Source organism: Haliaeetus albicilla, chromosome 6 (genome assembly GCF_947461875.1).
Source record: "Haliaeetus albicilla chromosome 6, bHalAlb1.1, whole genome shotgun sequence".
NCBI classification, from domain to species: Eukaryota; Metazoa; Chordata; class Aves; order Accipitriformes; family Accipitridae; genus Haliaeetus; species Haliaeetus albicilla.
Genome location: NC_091488.1, coordinates 44,434,166 through 44,453,849, shown reverse-complemented (window position 1 = coordinate 44,453,849; position 19,684 = coordinate 44,434,166). Strand labels below are relative to the sequence as shown.

The 19,684-nt window shown below is 40.2% G+C and overlaps 1 protein-coding gene across 2 annotated transcripts in view; it reads left to right on the top strand.

Moving 5' to 3' along the window:
• Positions 1-19,684, top strand: part of GSK3B (glycogen synthase kinase 3 beta) — a 149,397-nt gene that overhangs the window by 80,515 nt on the left and 49,198 nt on the right. For both annotated transcript variants that reach the window (XM_069785853.1, XM_069785854.1), the window contains exons 3-4: positions 3,800-3,883; positions 16,794-16,904. In XM_069785853.1, the coding sequence (XP_069641954.1) occupies positions 3,800-3,883; positions 16,794-16,904 (195 nt within the window). The remainder of the gene's footprint in view (positions 1-3,799; positions 3,884-16,793; positions 16,905-19,684) is intronic.

The following is a 19,684-nucleotide window of genomic DNA, read 5'->3' as shown; positions in this document are numbered from 1 at the left end:
AATAGCAGATTACAGTAGTGAGGCAGAAGTGATCTTGTTTTAATGGTTTTATATCAACTGCAGCATTCGCACAGCTATGAGGAATTGGGACTGTAACTTTGGAGACTTCATGCATGAGCTTTATTGGCTATGCTTTGAAGTTATAAACCTGATGTTGTCTTGGCAATCTTTAACCAAATCTTTAACCTTGATGAGCAACCAGATTTCTTCAATATAATGAACAGATCTAGGCAGTCTGGGCTAGGAAAGTTGTTTTCAGAAGTGATGACCAGGGTTTTGTCACGTTGGGTTTGCTTCAGTAGTCAGAAGGGCTCAAATGCACTGGTTGTAAAGCAGTCTTCTGGAGTTGTGTGTCAGCGGCCCCTTGCCTTCTGGGTAAAGAAATTATTCTGGATAAAGAAATCAAACTGCAACAGGAATCTGCTGAGTAATCTGTTCATGGTCCCGTTGGTTTGCAGCTTCTTGGAGGAATGTGTGCTGCAGGAGCTCTGTGTTTCCGTGTGAACTGAAGTCTTCTGGGTCCTCTCCTGTGGTGAGGCTGGCGCTGAAGGGTATTGCTTTCTTCAGTGCTTACCAGGCCTGGTACTTCCATTCAGTAAGAAAACTAAACCCTTCTCTTCATGTGAATGGGTGGGAGAACAGGAAAGAATAACAACTTCCTCCTTGAGTCTTTGACTTTACATCCATGTGTCTTGGAAGACAAAAATGATGAGTTAAGGATAAGCACAAGCTTTATGTTTTCATCCACTCTGTATTTTGATCATGCACTGTCAGCCTTTCTCATCAGCATGTTTTTAAATGGTTTTAGTTTGCATTATATTTAGACATGCATTTTCTCTCTTGTACTCGGTGTAGGACATCTGTCACTGTTCACTTCACTAAAGGTTCCCAGTTTATAATCTGTTCCCCCCCCCGCCCCGTGCATTTGTGCACCAGTAATTAATAGCCCACATTATAATGTGAAAAGGCTGTTAGTTATTTAAGATGTGTACAGGGAAATACATGGTAAAGTGAGACTACTTGAAGTATTCATCTGAGAAAAAATGAATTCTTTAAAGCATCATTCTGTTACATGAACATCAGTAGCTGTTCCCCCACCACATCCAATTCGAGCTTTGCAAGTGTTGGAGTATTTCGAGTTTTAACTCCACCAGGGAGTGGTGATGAGAAGTCAGCTTGGTTTTAAGATGGCCGAGGTGACTATTTGACTAAGATGACAGTTTAAATTTGTTGCCTTATGTCTAGTCACAGGATGCGAGATATAGGTTACTGTGTAACTGGTTTATGAGTTATCCCTGATATTAGCACCTCTCGAAGCACTGTTTGTGCAGCTGCAGCAGATGGTCAGGATGAGAGCAGAAGGAGATGGATCAGAGTGGAAGGCATCAAAGTGGGCACAGACTGTGCTTGTGCTAGGATGAGATACTAAGCTATAAATATAACTTCAGCCTAGTGTTAGAATAACTTCTGATTATTTTTTTCCCAGTGTATCCGATCGGCATATACGTACTATCTAAAGAACATGAAGGGATAACCTTAGAGTAAGTATGGGTATTTTAAGGAGGTAGTAGAGATATTGCCAAAATAATATTTGCACGTTAATGCTTAGTGTATTCGTGTTTCTTCCAGTAATTCCATGAGATAAAAGGTATTATTCCCATCTCCCAGCCAGTGGGAGAAAGAGAGGAAGAAATGACTTGCCTTACATTGTGCTATGAATTGCTGGTGGACTTCGGCTGAGGTGCTGGAGCTTGCAGTGTTAGGTGCAGTCCTCTAGTAACGCTGTTAAGCACTGTAAAAGCCAACTAGAGAAATTAATCTCTTCTCATAAGTGATGTTTCGGTGACCGATGGGATCTACAGCCATCCCTACTTTGGCTCGCTAGTTGAAACCTGCCCCAGGTTGTAAGGTCCAGGGAGACACCACTGAGCCAGCAGCGGCACGTGGTTCAGGCGAGATGAGAGGATGCGGTCTTTGTCGGTCTGAAGTCTGAACTGTGCCATGCGTCACAGGAACCCCAGCCGTGACTCTCAAAAGTGACTTCTATTGGATAGCATTTAATAAAGAATGAATAGTGGAGGATATCTGAGCTCCTGTTCCTACCAGGAGAACGCTTTTCTCTGTGATACGTGAGGGCTGTTGACGAGGTTATGTGATGAAGCCTGTATTCCTCTTTCATAAATTCACTCCACAGGGTTTCAGGAGATACATGAAAGCCTCAAAGGTCTCTCCCAGCTTTCTCTGACTTTCTCTCTTCATCCTTCAGGATAGAATAGGCCTGTCATGGTGTGCACCTAACAGACTTACGCTTTAATCTGTTCAGAAGCTGGGCAGGCTCAGGGAAGGACTTGCTTTCTCCTTAACTACTGGCTGGATTATTGCCAACTGATAATTGTGTGAGATGTCACTCGTGTTTGTAAAGAGCTGGCTAATACTGAAGTATTTTTTCAGTCAGTGGGTGGCAGGGATGATAGGATGAATGATACTGCATCCTATCTAACACCTCTCTTTTTTTAAGGCTATATGGCTTAGAGGAATTAAAAGCAGAGTTCGTAGCCATCTTCACATTAGAAGCTCTGAGTCGTTCTTGCAGAGTTCGTTAAGCTTTAATCGTAGTGATAGGCACCATAAGTGACCCTCTGATACACATAGAATACGAAATCCTTATTTCAACAGCAGCGCACAATGTAGGTGTTAGTGTTGTGCATTTCACTATAAAAATGGGTGGTGGCTAAAGAATTTTCTTCCCAAATGTTCCTGAAGTTGGCCAGAGTTAATGATGCTACTAGGACTAGTGTATTTGTCTAGTGTATTGGTCCTAGCTAGTTAGGATGCATGATTAGCAACCCTGTCATCTAAGTAAAAATTGGAATACCTTCTGGGTTTGAAGCTGCAGATTGTATAGTAATTGAGGAAGGAAAAACAGTGATGTGTAAATGTGACCATAGGAGAAAGGAGTATTGTAGCAACAACTGTGGAATGAAGTATAACAAACATAGCTGTGCTAATTTTACTTGCTTTTTTTTTATTCATACCTGCAAGTCAACATTTCACTTATTTTTATCTGTTAGGCTATAACATCCCTCATTTGTTTAGGGCTCAGTTATGGTGGATATTGCAGTGAAGTCCCCAGTTTACCATGCATGTAATGAACTGATTTTGTTTTAACAGCTTTTTTGGGTTGATACAAAATGGGAAAATAACACTGTTACTCTGTCTGCCTAAACCTGCATAAACCTTGGTTGAATGAAAGTGGGAACTGAGTTGCCTACTCAATTTCAGGTGCTTTTTGTTGGTATTGCCAAGAGAATGGTACAGGAAATTATACTCCATCCCAAACCTCTTTTGCAGTGTGGAAGAGGGCAGGAATGTAGGTGGAAATGTTATGTTTGCTTTTACGTTGTTTACATTATTTTTGCAGTATTCAAGGGGGATAGGCTTCCAACCATTCTGGCTGATATATTGTATTACTGTGAGATCAGAAAATAAAAATGGAAAGTTAAATGTTTTCTTGCCTTTTACTACTGAAACTTTGGTAAAGTAAGTAGGTAGTTCTTGGATTTTGTGAGGGATTGTGGACCATTATTTTAGAAGGAGAAAGTACTCAAAGATGTCAATATTCTCAGTGATAAAGTAATTGGAAGAAAGACTAATAAATGTGTGAAAGCTGTTGCCTCTTTCCAACTTTAGTTGTTCTTTGGTTCATAGTTTTCTCAGCTCCTATATCTGTATATTAAGACATTACAGTACTCATTGTGAGAAAAGTTTTCCTTAATTGTTTGCTTTTCTCTTGTTTCAGAACCGAGAGCTCCAGATTATGAGAAAGTTGGATCATTGTAACATTGTCCGATTGCGTTATTTCTTCTACTCTAGTGGAGAGAAGGTAAGAATGAAAAACAAGGCAATGCCTCCTGGTAACCATCTGGGGTATAACTGAACTGTCTGAATTTCTAGAGACAGGAGTGTGAAGATAGTAGACGTGATAACCTTGAGAAGATGCCATAGCGGTGCCCAGCAGATAACGTTGGAGCAGATCTTTTTCAGTATCGAAGTGTGTGGTCCATGAGGAGTAGTGTTATTAGTGTAGCACAACAACAGCGTAACAGATTTGGATACTCACCACCTCTTCTTTAATTTAGTGGTGTACAGCTGGGCTTCATGTGTACATTCTAGCACTACCTTTCCATACGTGCAGGTATGTTTTCTAGAATTCAGCGTTAAACACTGTAGATTTAAAGCACTCATGACTTTTCCCAGACCCAGTGTCTGCATGCTTGTCTCCTTCCTTGTGCATCTGTTCCATGTACAGGCTGACCAGAGGAGAGAATAATGTATGATCGTGTGATTGGAGCATTTGTCAGAATGCTTATGCTCCAGAAGAAGGAACGAATAGCTGTATTTACTAAATTTCAAGGAAGTAGACACAGCCATTTATGTTTTCTTTCAGTCTAGATATAAAAATTCTTTGGGCTTTGTAAAAAGCGGTTACAAGGTTTTGTTTTAATGTGAAGTTATAAACAGCTTCCTTGTCTATGTATGTATCAGGATTTTACGAATCATAGGAGAATTCAGGATGAAATGGACCTCAAGATGGCATCTGGTCCAACCTCATGCTTAAAGCAGGGCTGTCCATGAAGTGTTTTTAAAAAAAAAAAAAAAAAAAAAAGGTCTTTCTGGTCTGCATGGGAGTTAATGTAGGCTGTGAGGTGGGGAAATGGGCTAGATGACCTTCTGAACTTCCTCTGATTTTTTTTATATGTAGTTATAAATATTTATATAAATTATATGATAATTTTTCATTTTTTAAAGCAGATTACATCCTTAGTTGTCTTCAAATGCTAGTATACATGTGTCCACAACGTTGCAAAGGACTGTATATGAGAGCTGGTAGCTACTAGAAAGCTATTAACTGCTGTTGTCACAAAGTGGGTCAACAGAATGGGAGAGGCAACCCACCCACTTCATGGTCTTTGGAGCTAGAGAAGGAGTTGACATCTCCAGGATAAGTTTTTGGTGGCAGGTCGCTGCAGTCTTGTGCAGTGCACAGAGCAATAATTGGAGGAGCTCTGTTCTTGCGTCTCTGAGAGGTGCTTGGGGGGGGACCTGGCCCTGTGCCTTGCCTGTGCCTATGGAAAGCTTGCAAAATCACTTTGCAGGAATCAAGGAGAATGCGATTTAACTTTTTTATTATTTTTTAAGATCAGCCTTTCCCCTTCTTTCCTTACCCTCGCCTGGCGATAGCAAGCATTTCCAGTGTTATATGGCTGTTGCTGTTTTGTTGGTAGTGCGGCGTAGTTTTTTAAACTATATTGTGCTCGTTTGGGGTTTTTTGCTTGCTTTTTTAACCAGCTTGTAATTTGGCTAGAGTGAAGTAGAATTTCATGAGACAAGCAGAAGACAAATGCCTTATCTAATGGCTTTTAGAAACCTTCTGCAAACAGGGGAAGTGTTAAAACTTCTCAGAACACTATTCCAGGAGCCTTTGTTTAACAGTAACTTCAGTAAAAGTCTTTTGGAAATCTTTAACTTGATGTTGAGCTTGAGACTGCATTTTCCACTTTACTGTTTTACCTCCATGTGGCTGATTCTTGGCAACATTAGTTTTGGTATTTTTTTAATGCAGTCTGTATCCATGGCCAGTCAATCTTAATGCTTCAGTGAGAAGCTTTCTTTCACATTATTTCATTTCACATCTTTCAGTACCTGGAGGGAGACTTTTTACAAGGGCATGTAGTGATAGGACAAGGAGTAATGGCTTTAAATGGAAAGAGGGTAGATTTAGATTAGATGTAAGGAAGAAGTTCTTTACTGTGAGGGTGGTGAGGCACTAGAACAGGTTGCCCGGAGAAGTTGTGGATTCCCCATCCCTGGCAGTGTCCAAGGCCAGGTTGGATGGGGCTTTGAGCAACCTGGTCTAGTGGAAGGTGTCCCTGCCCATGGCAGGGGGGTTGGAACGAGGTGATCTTTAAGGTCCCTTCCAACCCAAACCATTCTATGATTCCAGGATTACTTTCTGCTCTTCTCTCTTCATGCCTCTGCTCGGTGCCTTTGAGATTTCCACTGCTACCTTGTTGCAAAATGGGACAAATGTAAACTAGTCCCTAGGGCAAAGGTGCACCCAGCAGGACATCAGCAGCCTAATATTGCAGTTGAGGTTGCAAGGTCTCTTTGCAGTTCAGTACAAAATGATACGTAATTGGCTTGCAAATATTTCCATGTAGGTGGCAGCATGTGAAGATAACTGTGTATGAGTTCGTTAGCTGCTGTTTGGGAAAAGCTCTAGAGAGCAGCAAGTTGGTGTTCTGAAGCTCATCTGGGAAGGAAGAATAATGTTTCTTCTCCTGATTTTGTCAGTTTGGGGAGCAATAATGTCTCTTTCTTCCTATTACCCTCATACTCAAGCTGGCTCTTTGAAGAGCGGAGGAAAAGAGAGAAAAGTGTCATGTCCCACTGGTAACCAGGAAGGACATGTAGGAACAGTTGCAGAGTTAGATGTTAGGTACCCAGAGCTTTATATAAAGCAATTCCTGAAGCCAAGTCTAATGGGAAGAGCAATGTAAAAATCCAAGGAACGTATAGCGGAGAGTGCAGTGGCATAGTGTTGAGTGGGGCTTGCAGTTGTTGTCTGTCTGCATGAAGAACTTAACAGTCCACTGCCATTAGTCTGTGTTTATGCTAATTAACTCAAGTCTAGCACTGATGGGAAAATTTCAGAGGTAACTATTATACTGCTGATCTGTTTAATGAAATGGTTCACTAATGAACTTAATTTTGATACCTATATATCAAGCATTTTCTTGCATAAAGGTTTTTGTGCCGCTGTGATCACTCCACCTGTTTCTTCCAGCTGGAGCATTCCTTAGACTTCTCCCTTCTTCCCTGGTGCCTGACACCAGTGTCTCTCAGCCCGGAGACTTTTCTTTGTTTTTTGGCTAATACCCGAGAAGCTTAAATCTGTTTCGATTTAGAGGTACCTCAAAGGATTTCTCCAAATCCAGTCAGACTGGCACTCTTTGAAAGCTATGTGCCTAATAGCCACTTTAGTTCATTTTAATTGCTAGGCATTTTTAGGCACTGGGCAACCTTAAAACTGGCTTTATTCTAGGAAAACAGGGGGTTTAATTCTTGATTAGGAAACTGGAAACAACAGAAACAGTTCTAAATAACACTTGCTAGTAAGACTATTCCTTAACTGCATCAAAGTTGTAGCTAGTTTGTAGAGCTTTTTCTAGGAGCTATCTGTGGAACTGGTTCAAGTGTTTGAGCTCCCTATCTTTCCTTTCTCCTTGTGATGAACTCTCCTTTTTACATCTCCCATTGACTTAAGCTTCCTTCCTGCTTTTGCCAAAAGCAATCCAGCCTTAGCAGCATGGAAGTCTTGTATCAAACATGGCTTTGGCTGATTTCTTCTCCCTTGTTTTCTGTGACTGGGTGACTCCCTCTTGTCTGAGCATCTTTGAATTTGTATTTCCTTTATATAGTTATATCCTATATAGGAGTGTGTGTGTGTATATATATGCACATACATGTGTGTGCACACGTATATTTATACCTTTATATGTGTATGTTTATATATAAAAGTTGTTCTGAGTACTGACTACGTATTAATCATGTTTGACTAATGATTTCTAGTTTGAGAGCTCAAAGAGAGCACGTAATATATATTAACATGACAGTTGACAGGCTTGGCATTCAGGTTGCTTCTATAAACTATTTCCTCCTCAATTCTTTTTTTTTTTTTTGTAAGTTTACAGACATTTGTCAGACCTGCTATATAACCCAGTTCTTCTGAAAGACTCTTCCTTAATGAATTTGCCAGAGTAGATTCTGATTTCTTTTTTTTCTGAAGCTGTATGAGATATCTGATAGCAGGGCACTGACTTTTGTAGCTGTAATGTGCTTTTCAGTAGTCCAAAATGTGTAATTACAACTGGTGGAATGAACCAGAGGGGAAGGAAGAACAACCAAATTATGGGCTGAGTTGCATATGGAAGAGTCACTTGGTGGAAGCAGTCACAAGTCTTTTCCATGCTGTATTTCTGTGACTTGTGGTTGTTTTTTAGGTAATCCTTGGAGAAAATTGGCAGAATTACAGGGCTAGCCAACTCTGCTGTGTTTGATAGTTTTGGTATTCTGCCTTAGGATAAGGTCTTGAACAAGATGCCCGGTTCACCTGTCAGCTTGCCACTGGGTGATCAGACTTTATTAGGAAGGCGTACATTTCTGGTTTGATTTCTGCTACTTTTCCTCAATTTCAGGGACTGCCTTGTGTTTAGCATGATATATAAATGTAGATGTTGGTTTACTGAAGCACGGGGAGATAGATGGTCTTGCTGCCTGTCTTTTTTAGCCTAATTCTGCTGAGAACCTTTTAAGCCACGCTCCAAGGGAGGGCGGACATGGACATACTGAATAATCCCTCTGGCTCCTTTGCTGAGAGTATTCCCCAATGTTTTACAGCATGAGCTAACTTCTTAGATCAGTGGCTGCTGAGTAAAATTATTCAGCTGTGTAAAACCTGAAATGAGTTCCTAATCCCTACGCCCCCCCCCCCCTTTCTTTTTTTTCCTCTTTATTTCTGGTTTAGATCTTTCTTTGTGGTATTTCATAACTGTCAGGTTTTCTTGTATGGATGTTTTTGAGTGTTTAATAGTCTGATCAATCCATACCCGTGCCCAAAAGAGGAAGAGAAGTCACTGGAGAGATTTGTTCCTGCATCAAATCATATGAAAGTAAAGTAAATACAGTTTTTGTTGAGTAATTGCATCTTTGGTTATGTAAACCAACCTCCCCTCCCCCCTCCCCTTTAAGCCCCTTTAAGGTGGCTTGGTATTCAGAGGGGTCAAAGAAAGCATGTATGGAAGCACAGAGAGATCACTAATAGGCAATGTGCTGACTCTTTTTTGGAGGCTGAGCTGGCCCTTCTGCATGCTCTAATTGATTTCTAGTCTTAGCCATAGCTGTAAGGGCATGCAGCCAAAAGTCCATGCAGACTCAGGATGGAAATTTACTCCCATAGACTTAGACTGAGGTTTAAAATAAATGTGCAGGAGATAAATGTTGAGCTGCTTCTATAAGCTGCTGAGCACTACCTCGTGTGCCCTTTGGCAGCAGTGTATTAAACTGCAATGAAGAAATTTGGAAGAAGGGAGCAACCGGCTGATTTGCAAGTTTGGGCTTTGCTGAATGGTTGGTGTTTCTCCAGGTTCATATCCCTGTTAGGAAGAGATATATCTTCTACCTTCAAAGAGGCATGAATATCACCATCCTTTCTTGTGGGAGTGTACAGATGAGTCCTCACGTGAGGACCGTCCGTTCTGTTCCCTGTTAAAATGGAGTACTTGTAGTTGAACCATTTGGTTTCTTAATTGAATTTGTTTTAAAAAAAAATTTAAAAAAATCTTGCACAAAAAGTTCAATTAACAGAGCCTTGAGCCCAGCTTTGAATTGACAGAGTCTATGTGAATGTTTTGTACCAGTCTAGTAATGTGCTGAAGGGCTATCACTACAGATGAATTTAGTCACGACGATCCATTTAATCCTTGGCAGATCTGCTGTGCTGTCAACAAAGGAGCAATTAATGCCAATTATGAGGAGTTTTGTGATGTTGGTATCTCTGTAGTCCTTGCCTGAGGCCTGCCAAGCTCATTTCAAAAAGGGCACCAGTCATCAGATAATCATTATCAGTTACTGCTGTTAGGGCTCGCAACATGCTGGGAATTTCCTTAGTTGTAGTTGTAAGCAGTGTCTGGTTTTGAGTAGGTTGTGTTAATAGAAACAGCAGTTTTGTCTGCCTGCAGTAGGGCTTTGCAAGGGCGGAGTAGGCAGCAGCGGCTAGATCCTCAGCGTCGTAGATGCATACAGTGGAAACGGGAAGCTCCGTGATTTGTCTCTAGACCAGTGAACCATCCAATACGTCTGGTTAGTCACTCTTCTGTTCCCAAGTCATTTCTCTACCAGCTCTAGCTACTGCTCTCATCTTGCCATGTTGGACGGAAAGCAGCTTGTATTGTTTGTCTTGAGGCAGGCATATAGTTTGAATGATTATTGTGTATTATCTTGCCTAGTATGCTGTCACGGATATATCCCAATTCAGAAATTTCCGCTTGGTCTGGAAGGTAGCGTACAGGCAAGAAAACAGTGAATCTCCAAAGATTTTGCTTTTTGCTTTTATGGTAAGGTATGCAGGACAGCCAAGTCATCCCAACATTGTTAATTTTCATCTTCCAACCATCTTCCATCCAGCTTATAGCACAGTCCCTGCTTGAGAGCTGTGGTTCAAATATCCACAGATCACCTGTGTCAAAGATCACAAATCAATCCCACCTTTTAGATGTTGGGTGGCTGTTTCCAACTTCATAGAAGTATTTCTCCTTGGAAGTACGCTAAAAGCTTAAGGACTTTACAGGGCATAAAATAAACAAGAATTGGCTGGCATACCCAAATTCTGTTCATGAGTGACCTTTTTCTTTACTATAGTTTCTCTTTAGAGGGGGAAACTATGACAGAAAATGTCATCTTTTTTTTTTTTTTTTTTTTAATATATATGAAGGGGAAAGGCTTAGCACATCACCTAATAACCTAGACTCTTTAATGATCAAAGGTAGACAATGCAAACCAATTGTCTTAGAACAAGACCTAGAACAAGACCCAGGACAGTTCTTAAGTCTGATCTATATTGGGAGGCTTGACTTCTGCCCTTAAGTAACCATCACAGCTGACCCAGTTGGCAGTTCCTACCAACATCATACTGTATTACGTTGAAGAGTAATGAGCATTACAGGACAATTTGATAAGTTTTGACAAGTAGGTATAGGAACAGAAGTCTTGGGACAGATCTCAGTTCTCAAACTCAGTCATGCACAGTGAGGGGATAGGAAAGGAGATATTTTGCCCAACGCTTGCAGCACTAATACTAAGTATTGGTATCTTTCGGAACACTGGAGTTGAGTCTTCAACTGCTCTTACCCCCCTGGAGTTACCTGTGTGAAACTGCAGCTATACCTCTAGGCTTACGGTTCCTTTACTTTGGTGGCAGCCACAGCTCTGTTTTGGAATGGATGTGGTTGTAAACTGCAAGTAAGAACAGGCACGTGTGGCCACTGGATGTCACCGTTCCTTCATACAAATTAGGTCAACTACAGTATTTTTTGCTTTTTCAAATTTTTCCAGTGTATCATGGCTACTCAGTAGTTAGAGGAGGAAGGCTGCAAATTCTCACTTTGTCTTTGAAAGCAGGTCCAAAGTCTTTGTATCTTTGAGGTACTATGTCAGCCTTCAAGATAAGAGAAGGAAGGTGGGTCACTCATGGCGCTTGATAAGCGCGTGTAAAGTGCATGCTGGTTGTAACTTTAAGTAAAAGTAAAATAACCTTTTTTGAATCTAGGGCAAAAACTGTGTGACTTTGAACCTTTTATGTTGTCTAAATCTAGATGGCTAAGCCAGGGTGAAGGGCATATCTTGCCTCATGCTGACAGTCTGGTGTTTAAATAACACACTCTGAAAGAAGGCATAATCCACGTGAAATGCTAAAATCCATTTTCTTGCTTTCCAACTCCCTCAGTGGTTTTTGACAGAACCGTTGCATAGCTGCCATCCTGTCAGTAACAGCTCTGTGTGTAGCACCTACCTCTGAAACATCATCCGTGGGGTGCTGTCATAAGGTAAAGAAAACATGATCCCCTTGAGTAAATTGACTGGCTTATTTACCTCATATAGCCCCACTACTGATGCCTTGGGATAATTCCAATAAGGAGAAGTGCATTCTGGAGGCATATTCCTTAATTTTATGTTTATTGCTTATGTATGTATGTGCTTTTAGCCTGAATAGGCGGGTAAAGTGAGTTTCTTCAGAGTGCAATTCCACATTTATTTCTCCAAATGCAACGTTAATTTAAGAAACTCCTGTATTTCCTCTCAGTTATGCTCATACAGCTCATCATGTGGAGTCCATCTGAAAACTAGCTCAATTAAATGATCCGGGATTAAAAAAAGAAAGTACAAAAGCAAAAAAACACCTGCAAACCACACCAGAACCACCACTGCACTGTCACTGATCTGCCAGGAGATGAAAATTTAAATGAGCATGTTCATCACTTTTTCCAAATGCTGACCAGTAAATTTAGTCATCCTAGAAGAATGAGTACCCGGAATAGCTTCTTAACCTTTTTATCCTAGATTCCTTAGATTCCAGGTGGGACTGACAGTGCAGGAGAACTTCTAGCATCTTACTAGGTGCTGACATATTCTTCAGAGTATGCCCTGTGATTTTTTTTTTTTTTTTTTTTTTTTTTTTTTTCCTTTTGCCCTTAGTCTGGCATTTGGCATGTATGATCTCCTTGGCTTCTATCATCGTGTTGGTGGTAAATAGGGGAAATACTTGGACTGTGACTGACTAATGTTGATTGCAGTTTATACATGCACGTTGTAAATGTAGTGTGTGTGATATATGAAAAAAATTAATGAAAGCTGGTAGAAACCACTCAGGATTAATCTGGGGTTTGTTGAGGCGGGGGAGGATGATAGAGAAGGGATATTTGTATTTTCCCTGCAAGGAACAATCCAGAAGAGTGAATCTTTGAATTCAATAGCTGTTGCTTTATGTTGGCCACAGTTAAGCTCAACTGGATGGTGCTTCAAACAGATTACTTAGGAGGAGAGAAGAGTTTTAAAAGCAGAGTTTGAGACCTCCATGCAGCCTTTCTTGTGTCAGTAGGGTGATGTTTTCAATTTCACTCAGTCTTCAGCCACATAATGTGTAATGCTCATGTGCTAGAGTAGTTGTACTTGCAGCCTGGTTTATCTCCAATTTCTGATACAAAGAAAAAAATTAAGTTGCTAGAATGTTTTGGCTCTTGTGTCCTAGTCTTTCTCATACCTCTTATTATGGCATAGTCTGTATTAGTACTTACTTATATGAAGCATTCCCAACCAAAGTGAAGTGGTGCCTGAATTGTCAGTTCTTGGGAGGTGCAGAGCATTTCAATGGCACGGCAGTCTTTTATTTTGCTTGTGGCTTGCTTCAGAGCAGTGTTTGTCAACTGAGGATTTATCTGCCAGGTGACAAAAAGCAGCTTCTAACATTTGAGGCAATTGCAGATACATGAGCCGCATTGCTAAAGTCAAAATCCTAATGAAATACACGGATCCTGTATTTCAGTGTCTGGCTTCCCCCCCTTTTTTTTTTTCTCTCTCTCTTCCCCCCTGCCCCCCACCTTTATTTTATTTTATTTTCAAGAGTACTCGGTCATAACCTTAGCAACAAGCACAGGAGAACATAGATGCACATTATCATTTGACCTGCTGAGGAAAGCTAATGATCTATTCAATCCTAAGGTCTGTAAGAAGTGAGTTATTTAATGACATCTTGTGTTTGCTTTCTGTCATTTATGTGATGCAGTCTCCTCTGGACTTTCTGCTCTCTGTAGAGGCATTTTAGAAGTGCTCCTGACAGTTAGGTTACCTTGGTTTGTTCCCAGCCCAGTAATTTTGAAACAGCAGTGCGGAAACAAGTCATGTGTGGAATATGTGGTGAGGTTTGAAAAAGGCTTCCTGTAATGGAAAGATAAGCCTTGATCCTCCCGCTTGATCCTCAAGCAGTTGCCCTCATTTGGCAAGCTCTTTGAGCTAACCCCGTTTCCTATTGCAATACATCTGGGTCACTGGAAAAATATGTGTTTAGGAGGAATGCATGAGGTAGGCAAACCAGGTTACATCATCCTCGGAGCTTGTCAGGCCATGACTGCTTTCTAGCTTGTCCTGAATCTTGTTCAGGGGAATCCAGGTAACTTGGATGTTATTTTCATCCAGTTCATGCTCACAGAGAAGGGTGAGGGCTCTTGAAAACCGTATTCTGAGTGTTTATCAGATTTGTGCCAGGTGACATCAGGAGGAGGTAGGTCAGAACACTTGAATCATCTTTAATTCATGAAAGTAGTCATTTAGAGCACTTCTGAAGTGTCAGTTGCTTGTGGTAGGAGTGGAATATGCAGCTACTTATACAGCCAACACCATAAGCCTTGCCTTTATAGTTGCATATTAAAGTTGTGGGTACCTCAAATGGTACATCAAAACTTGTTCGTTGGCTGGGGGAAAGGTATTTGTGTGCTTTCGTGTTCTAGGTGATGTGTGATATGTGTTTACACAGGAGCAGTACCACGCAAACCCCATGTTGTTTGTTCAAGTACTGTGGATAGCATTAAAATTCATAAGCATTGGTGGGTGAGTGTAAAATCTCCATTTCTCCGATTCAGGTGCCTTGAGCTTTTTTGTGCTTGTGTTATGTCATGCCACTGAATTAATCCCATTTCCAACAGAACATAAAATAGCAATAAAAACAGAGGAAAGGTGAAGAAAAGGTGGTATGAACTATAGAGTTCTGTAATTCTCAAAACTTGCTGTTGTGAAGTAGCATAGACACGGTTTAATGATCATATATATTACTGTTTTATATGTCTCCTTTTACTTGTACTATGAGAGGACAATGCAATCACTATAATTCCATTTCTACTCATTTTTTTCTGTCTCTATCATGTAAATTCTTTTGATACCTGGAAAATGAATCCTTGAATGAAAGTAATCAACCTCAATAAGAGAGTGCTCTGTGCAGTGACTTGTTACCAATAAGACTTTCCCATCCTCCAAGAGGCAAGCATTCAGCATACTCATCAGGTTCTATCTCCACTGAATCAAAGTTCATACTCGTGAGACTGTTTTCTCTTGGCGTACAGGTTGCCTTACCAGGCATGAGTTAACTTTGATTTTTCAGGACATTTAACTTCTGTATTTTATAATTAACACCTTGAAAGCTCTGACCTAAGAAGAGGTGGTGGTGGATTTTTGTTGGCTTGAAGTGAGAGTCAGGGAAATAAGAACTTTTCTTGTTGCAGAAGGGAAAGTGCAAAAATACAAGTACATCGTTTTCTTGCATACGTTTGCATATCCATGGAGTTCCAGAGTGGTCTGGTATTTCCTCTGCACTGCTGGTACTTGTCCCTTCTCCTCCATTTCAAAAAGTTTGTTCTCCAGCCTGGTACCCAGGTTCCTTTATGTTGTTACCTAGTTCCTGGGGTGGCACTGGAGAGGCATCAGCGTAGGCAGGGTTTCGGAGGCTGCTGCTCCTTGTCTATGTTGCAGAAGTACTATAAGAGCAGATACAAGTTACTGGGCCATTGGCATTTGCTTAGTGCTGGTGTTACTACCACTGTCATTTAAGCAATGATATTAAAAAAGAGCATCTTTTTGTAGGGAAGAGTGATGTAGGCAGGGCCTTGCAAGGTGACTTGGCCTATTAGGAGGTCTTGGTAAGAGGTATTAAAATGTCTTGAAAATACAAGCGTTTATTTTCAAGTAATGGTGACCAGAGATCTTGAATTCTGTGTTTCTAACAACACACAAACCCAGCAGTTCTTTGCATATTGTGTATTCAAGGTGTGTATTTCTGTGTGTGTTACTATGTACTATTTCTTTATTCATTGGAGACTGCTGCTCTTTGCTGAGGCAGGACAGAGGCAGGTAAGGAAAAGAGAGCACTGTGAGAGAAACACACCACATTCTGTGCTTGAAGTGACATGTTAAGTCTCAGTAATGTTATTAAATTGCAATGGCTAAATGAGGTTTGGGTTTGGGTATTAAGATACCTAGCCAGCGGAGCTGCTGACAAGGGACTCCAGTTAGGACCTGGGAGTTCTGTACTGTTTCCATCCACGTAAAGTTTTTATGTATTGTCTTTCTCTACAGAAAGATCCAACTGTTAATACAGCAAGCGCAGGAGAGGTAACTTCTGGGTAATTCACCTAGCTTTCAAAAATAATTTTCCAGGTTGATATAGTTAATTATAACCCCACCCCCAACATTAAATGTATTCACAGTCCTGATAGGATTTGTGCAGAAGACTGCATTAAAATATCAGAAGACTTTTAAAGACCTGTTTTAATGCTGAAAATTCTCAGTTCCACAGTTAGGCACTATGTGATTATAGTACCTTGTCATTTAATTCCTCTTTGTTCCTTCTTCCCTTTGCTAATGTATTCTGTAACAAAGTATCTTCTTATAAAGCTACTTCTGTTGTTTCTCTGCATTATGTTCACACAGACCTCTAACCTGATCCTAGATATTAAAAGCAATACTTGAGTCTTTGGTTTTGGCTTGTTCTGTTTTGCCGTGAATAAGTTCATATGTTTAAGCTGGAGATAACTGGGACATCAAAATGCATGTGAACAGAATGGTTACAAATGTTAACGCTGGCTTACTGTCTACGAATGGTTAATATGTATTACTAATTCCTTAATAGTTAGGAATTCAGTAAGATCAAAGTACCATTTCTAAAAGATGCAGGGTTTTAAAACTTTTTTTTTGATGTGTAGTTGTTGGGGGGTGAGCTTGGGACTTTTAAATTTGGACTTCTTGGGTTTTGGCAGGTAAGGGACTAATGAGTTAATAGACCGCTTCAAATAATGATGCATATGTCACCTTGAAATATCTCCTAATGAAAATATTGACTGGGCAGAACAATTATATCCTTGTCCCCATTTATAATCAGAAAATGCCTTATGTTGAAGACCATATTAATTAACGTGACCTTAAACATAAGTTTGACTTAAATATTAGTGCACAAGTGCAAAGCCTAAAGGAAAGACAGTTTGGCAGCACTTCATACTTCTACTAAAGATGTATACTTAAAATGTCCACAACTTTCTCATCCTGTTGGCTTCTCTGAATGCTTTAATTGTACTTCATGCTTCAAATCTATTGCTGATTTTTTTTTTTTTTTCTTCTTCTCTATTCTCTTTCAGAAAGATGAGGTGTACCTCAACTTGGTGCTGGACTATGTTCCTGAAACAGTATACAGAGTTGCCAGACATTATAGTCGGGCCAAACAGACACTCCCTATGATTTATGTCAAGGTAGGTAACTGATAGATATGGTTAGATGAAGAAGGATATTATAGAAATAGACTCTATGGATACCTCTTTTCTGACATAATTAGTTTTTTGAAATTTTTAGGAGCATGTACACCTTGAGGCAAGGAAAAAAAAAAAAAAGAATGACTATTTGTTACAGCGAAGGAAGAATAGAGGCTTAAAGCAAGCACTCCTGATTTCTCACTTTACAAAAATCTTGGAGTGGGTGAGGGAGACTGAGTGTGGGGGGAGTGTTTTGTTTTTGAAGCAGCTTAGGTAGACACTGATACCAGCCAGATGAGCAGCTTCGGTTTCCTGAGGTGATGATGACACAATAGTACAAAGGTCAGGAACTGAAAGAGGATGTCAGGAAGAATAATGTTCTCTTATCTGTTATCTTCCCCCTTTCCTGGCGTATGAATAAGAGTTCACGTGCTTCTGTTATGGGCATGAAAGGCATATTTTTGTCCCCACTTGGAGCTCATTGGCTCTTGTCTTGAAGAGCTACTTGGGGTAAGATGCTTTTATGCACATTGTAGCCTCAAAACCTCACTTAAGTTGTCTGTGTCTTTTTGTTGTCTTTTACAAAGTGGTTAAAATGAATAAAATTTTTTTTTTTTTTTTTGGTCAAACATGGGATCCATCTGGGTCTTGTAGTTCCATTTCATATATTGCGGTGACCACAGTCCACACGCTAGTGAATGATCATGTTTTCACATGGCATTAACTTGTTAACATGGTGCCCAGGTAACATTAAATGGAAATTAGCAACAAATATTCCTGATGCATATTGATATCTCCAGACTCCTCTTTAAAAGCGTAATGCTTAACATGAGGGTGGGGTTAAGAAAAAACTTCAATTTGATTGAAAGAAGATGAAAGTTACAAAGGTGAAAGCTATAAATAGTAATTATTCCAATAATGAAGTGTTGTGCCATAACTGTATATGCATAAATTGTAAATGGCATCTCTCCACAATAGTCAGCACTGGTGCCTGTTTTTAAGAAAGCACATAACTTTATCATCCAGTAGTAACAATTTCTACTGTAAGGTCACTCTGTTTGGTCTGTTGGTGGAACAGCATGTCTTCAGGTTAGATGGTCCCCCAAATCTGTTAGCTTAACTTTTGATAAATTGTTTATATATCTTTTGTCAGTACTCTTGCCCTAATTGCTCTTCATTATGGGAATTTGGGAAAAATTGTCCTTACTTACACTTTGAGAGAAAATTCTGCTTCAACTCTTTCATCTTGCTTGGGACTTCCCGTTGCAGGTAGCCTGGAAGGCTGTTCTTATTTTTCTGGCAAGCCAAGCCTTTCTCACAATCCTGTATTTAAAAAGATCGTGTTACCTTGATGTCATTAAAGCTTTTGCAATTTTCCAGACATCTTGGCTACACAAAAATTGGATCAGACCTGTTTATTCACTTCTGATTGATACCTAGGCAGGCAGAGAGCTGCTCTTCCCTGGGTAACAAAGAAACTGTTAAAGAACTGCAGGGAAGCTTTTCTAGTAATCTTTCTGCTAATTCTTATTTGTATCTTCTAACACGCTGTAAGAAATTCTTGGATGTTTTGGGTTTGCTGTGTGGAGATGAAAGGCATGCTTTCTAAATCCTGCATGTGTTGACTTGACTCCTCAAGTTAGAGCAATCTTTTGCATTATTTTGCAATACACTTGCACAATACAGAGTTAACGTGCCTAGAACAGGCAATTCAGAAAACATGTTTGTTTGCTTTTCTTTGTGCAGAGTTGCGGTTTTCAGAAACAAACATGAAAACTAAAGACCTAGAGCCAATATTCAAGCAATTCTCCTCCTGCTCCTACTTTCCCTGCTAAATGAACAACAAAAAATGAGGGATAGAGAAAGTGAAAAGACAAAGATAGTGGTGAAAGTGAGGCAAATATGACCTGATATCAATATCTAGCAGTTGCACCCGGTTTTACAGACCGTTAAAGGTGAACTTGTAGAGAATGTGCTTAGAAAAGGAAAGTGTGGAGGTGCATCTTCGGTACAATGTCCTGCCTGTAGCTTGATTTTGAGAGGAACCTTGTGGGGGACACAACAAAGATAACAACCTGGCAACCTTGAAACAGGGCTTCCCATGCCTTTATGACTGTACACGCTATACAGCCCTAATTGTATCCAGCAGCTCTTTATTCTCCATAGCCGACAGTGTGTACTTCCAGCAGCTTGACATCCTCCCCTTGCCCTGTAATCTTGCCCTGTGAAGCTCTTGGCTTCGTAACATCTCCCCTTGCTGTATTCCTCCTTGCAAAGGGGGTTAGCCAGTCTTGGAAAAGAGGCAGAGAAAACTCTCCCTCAGCATACGTGTTTGCTGTGCCTTGCATAAAATTATTCCAAACAGTTGTTTTTCTCTGCCTTTTTGCCCAGAGATTTGAAATTAAAATGAGTTTGTCCCCTCACCAAGAGAAACTGGGAGATTAATTCAAGTGACAGGCTGAGGCACTACCATAGTCCTTGGGCAACATTTAATATGTTGTTCGTAACTTCATTAGCTAAAGAGTTTTATTTAGGGTTTTAGGGGGCAGGTTGTTTAGAGGGTTTTGGTTTTTTTAATAACCTGGAATACTTCATTTCTATGAAGAGGCTGATTTATAAAGCAAACTGAAACACCTTTATTTTGTGTATGTTTTTTATGACTACCATTATTTATAAATATTGGAAAGCTAGCACAATTATTTTCTTTTGGAATTGTGCTCAATTTTGAATGGATAAATGAACAAATTTGAACTGCATGTGTGGGTATATGGCAAAAGGTG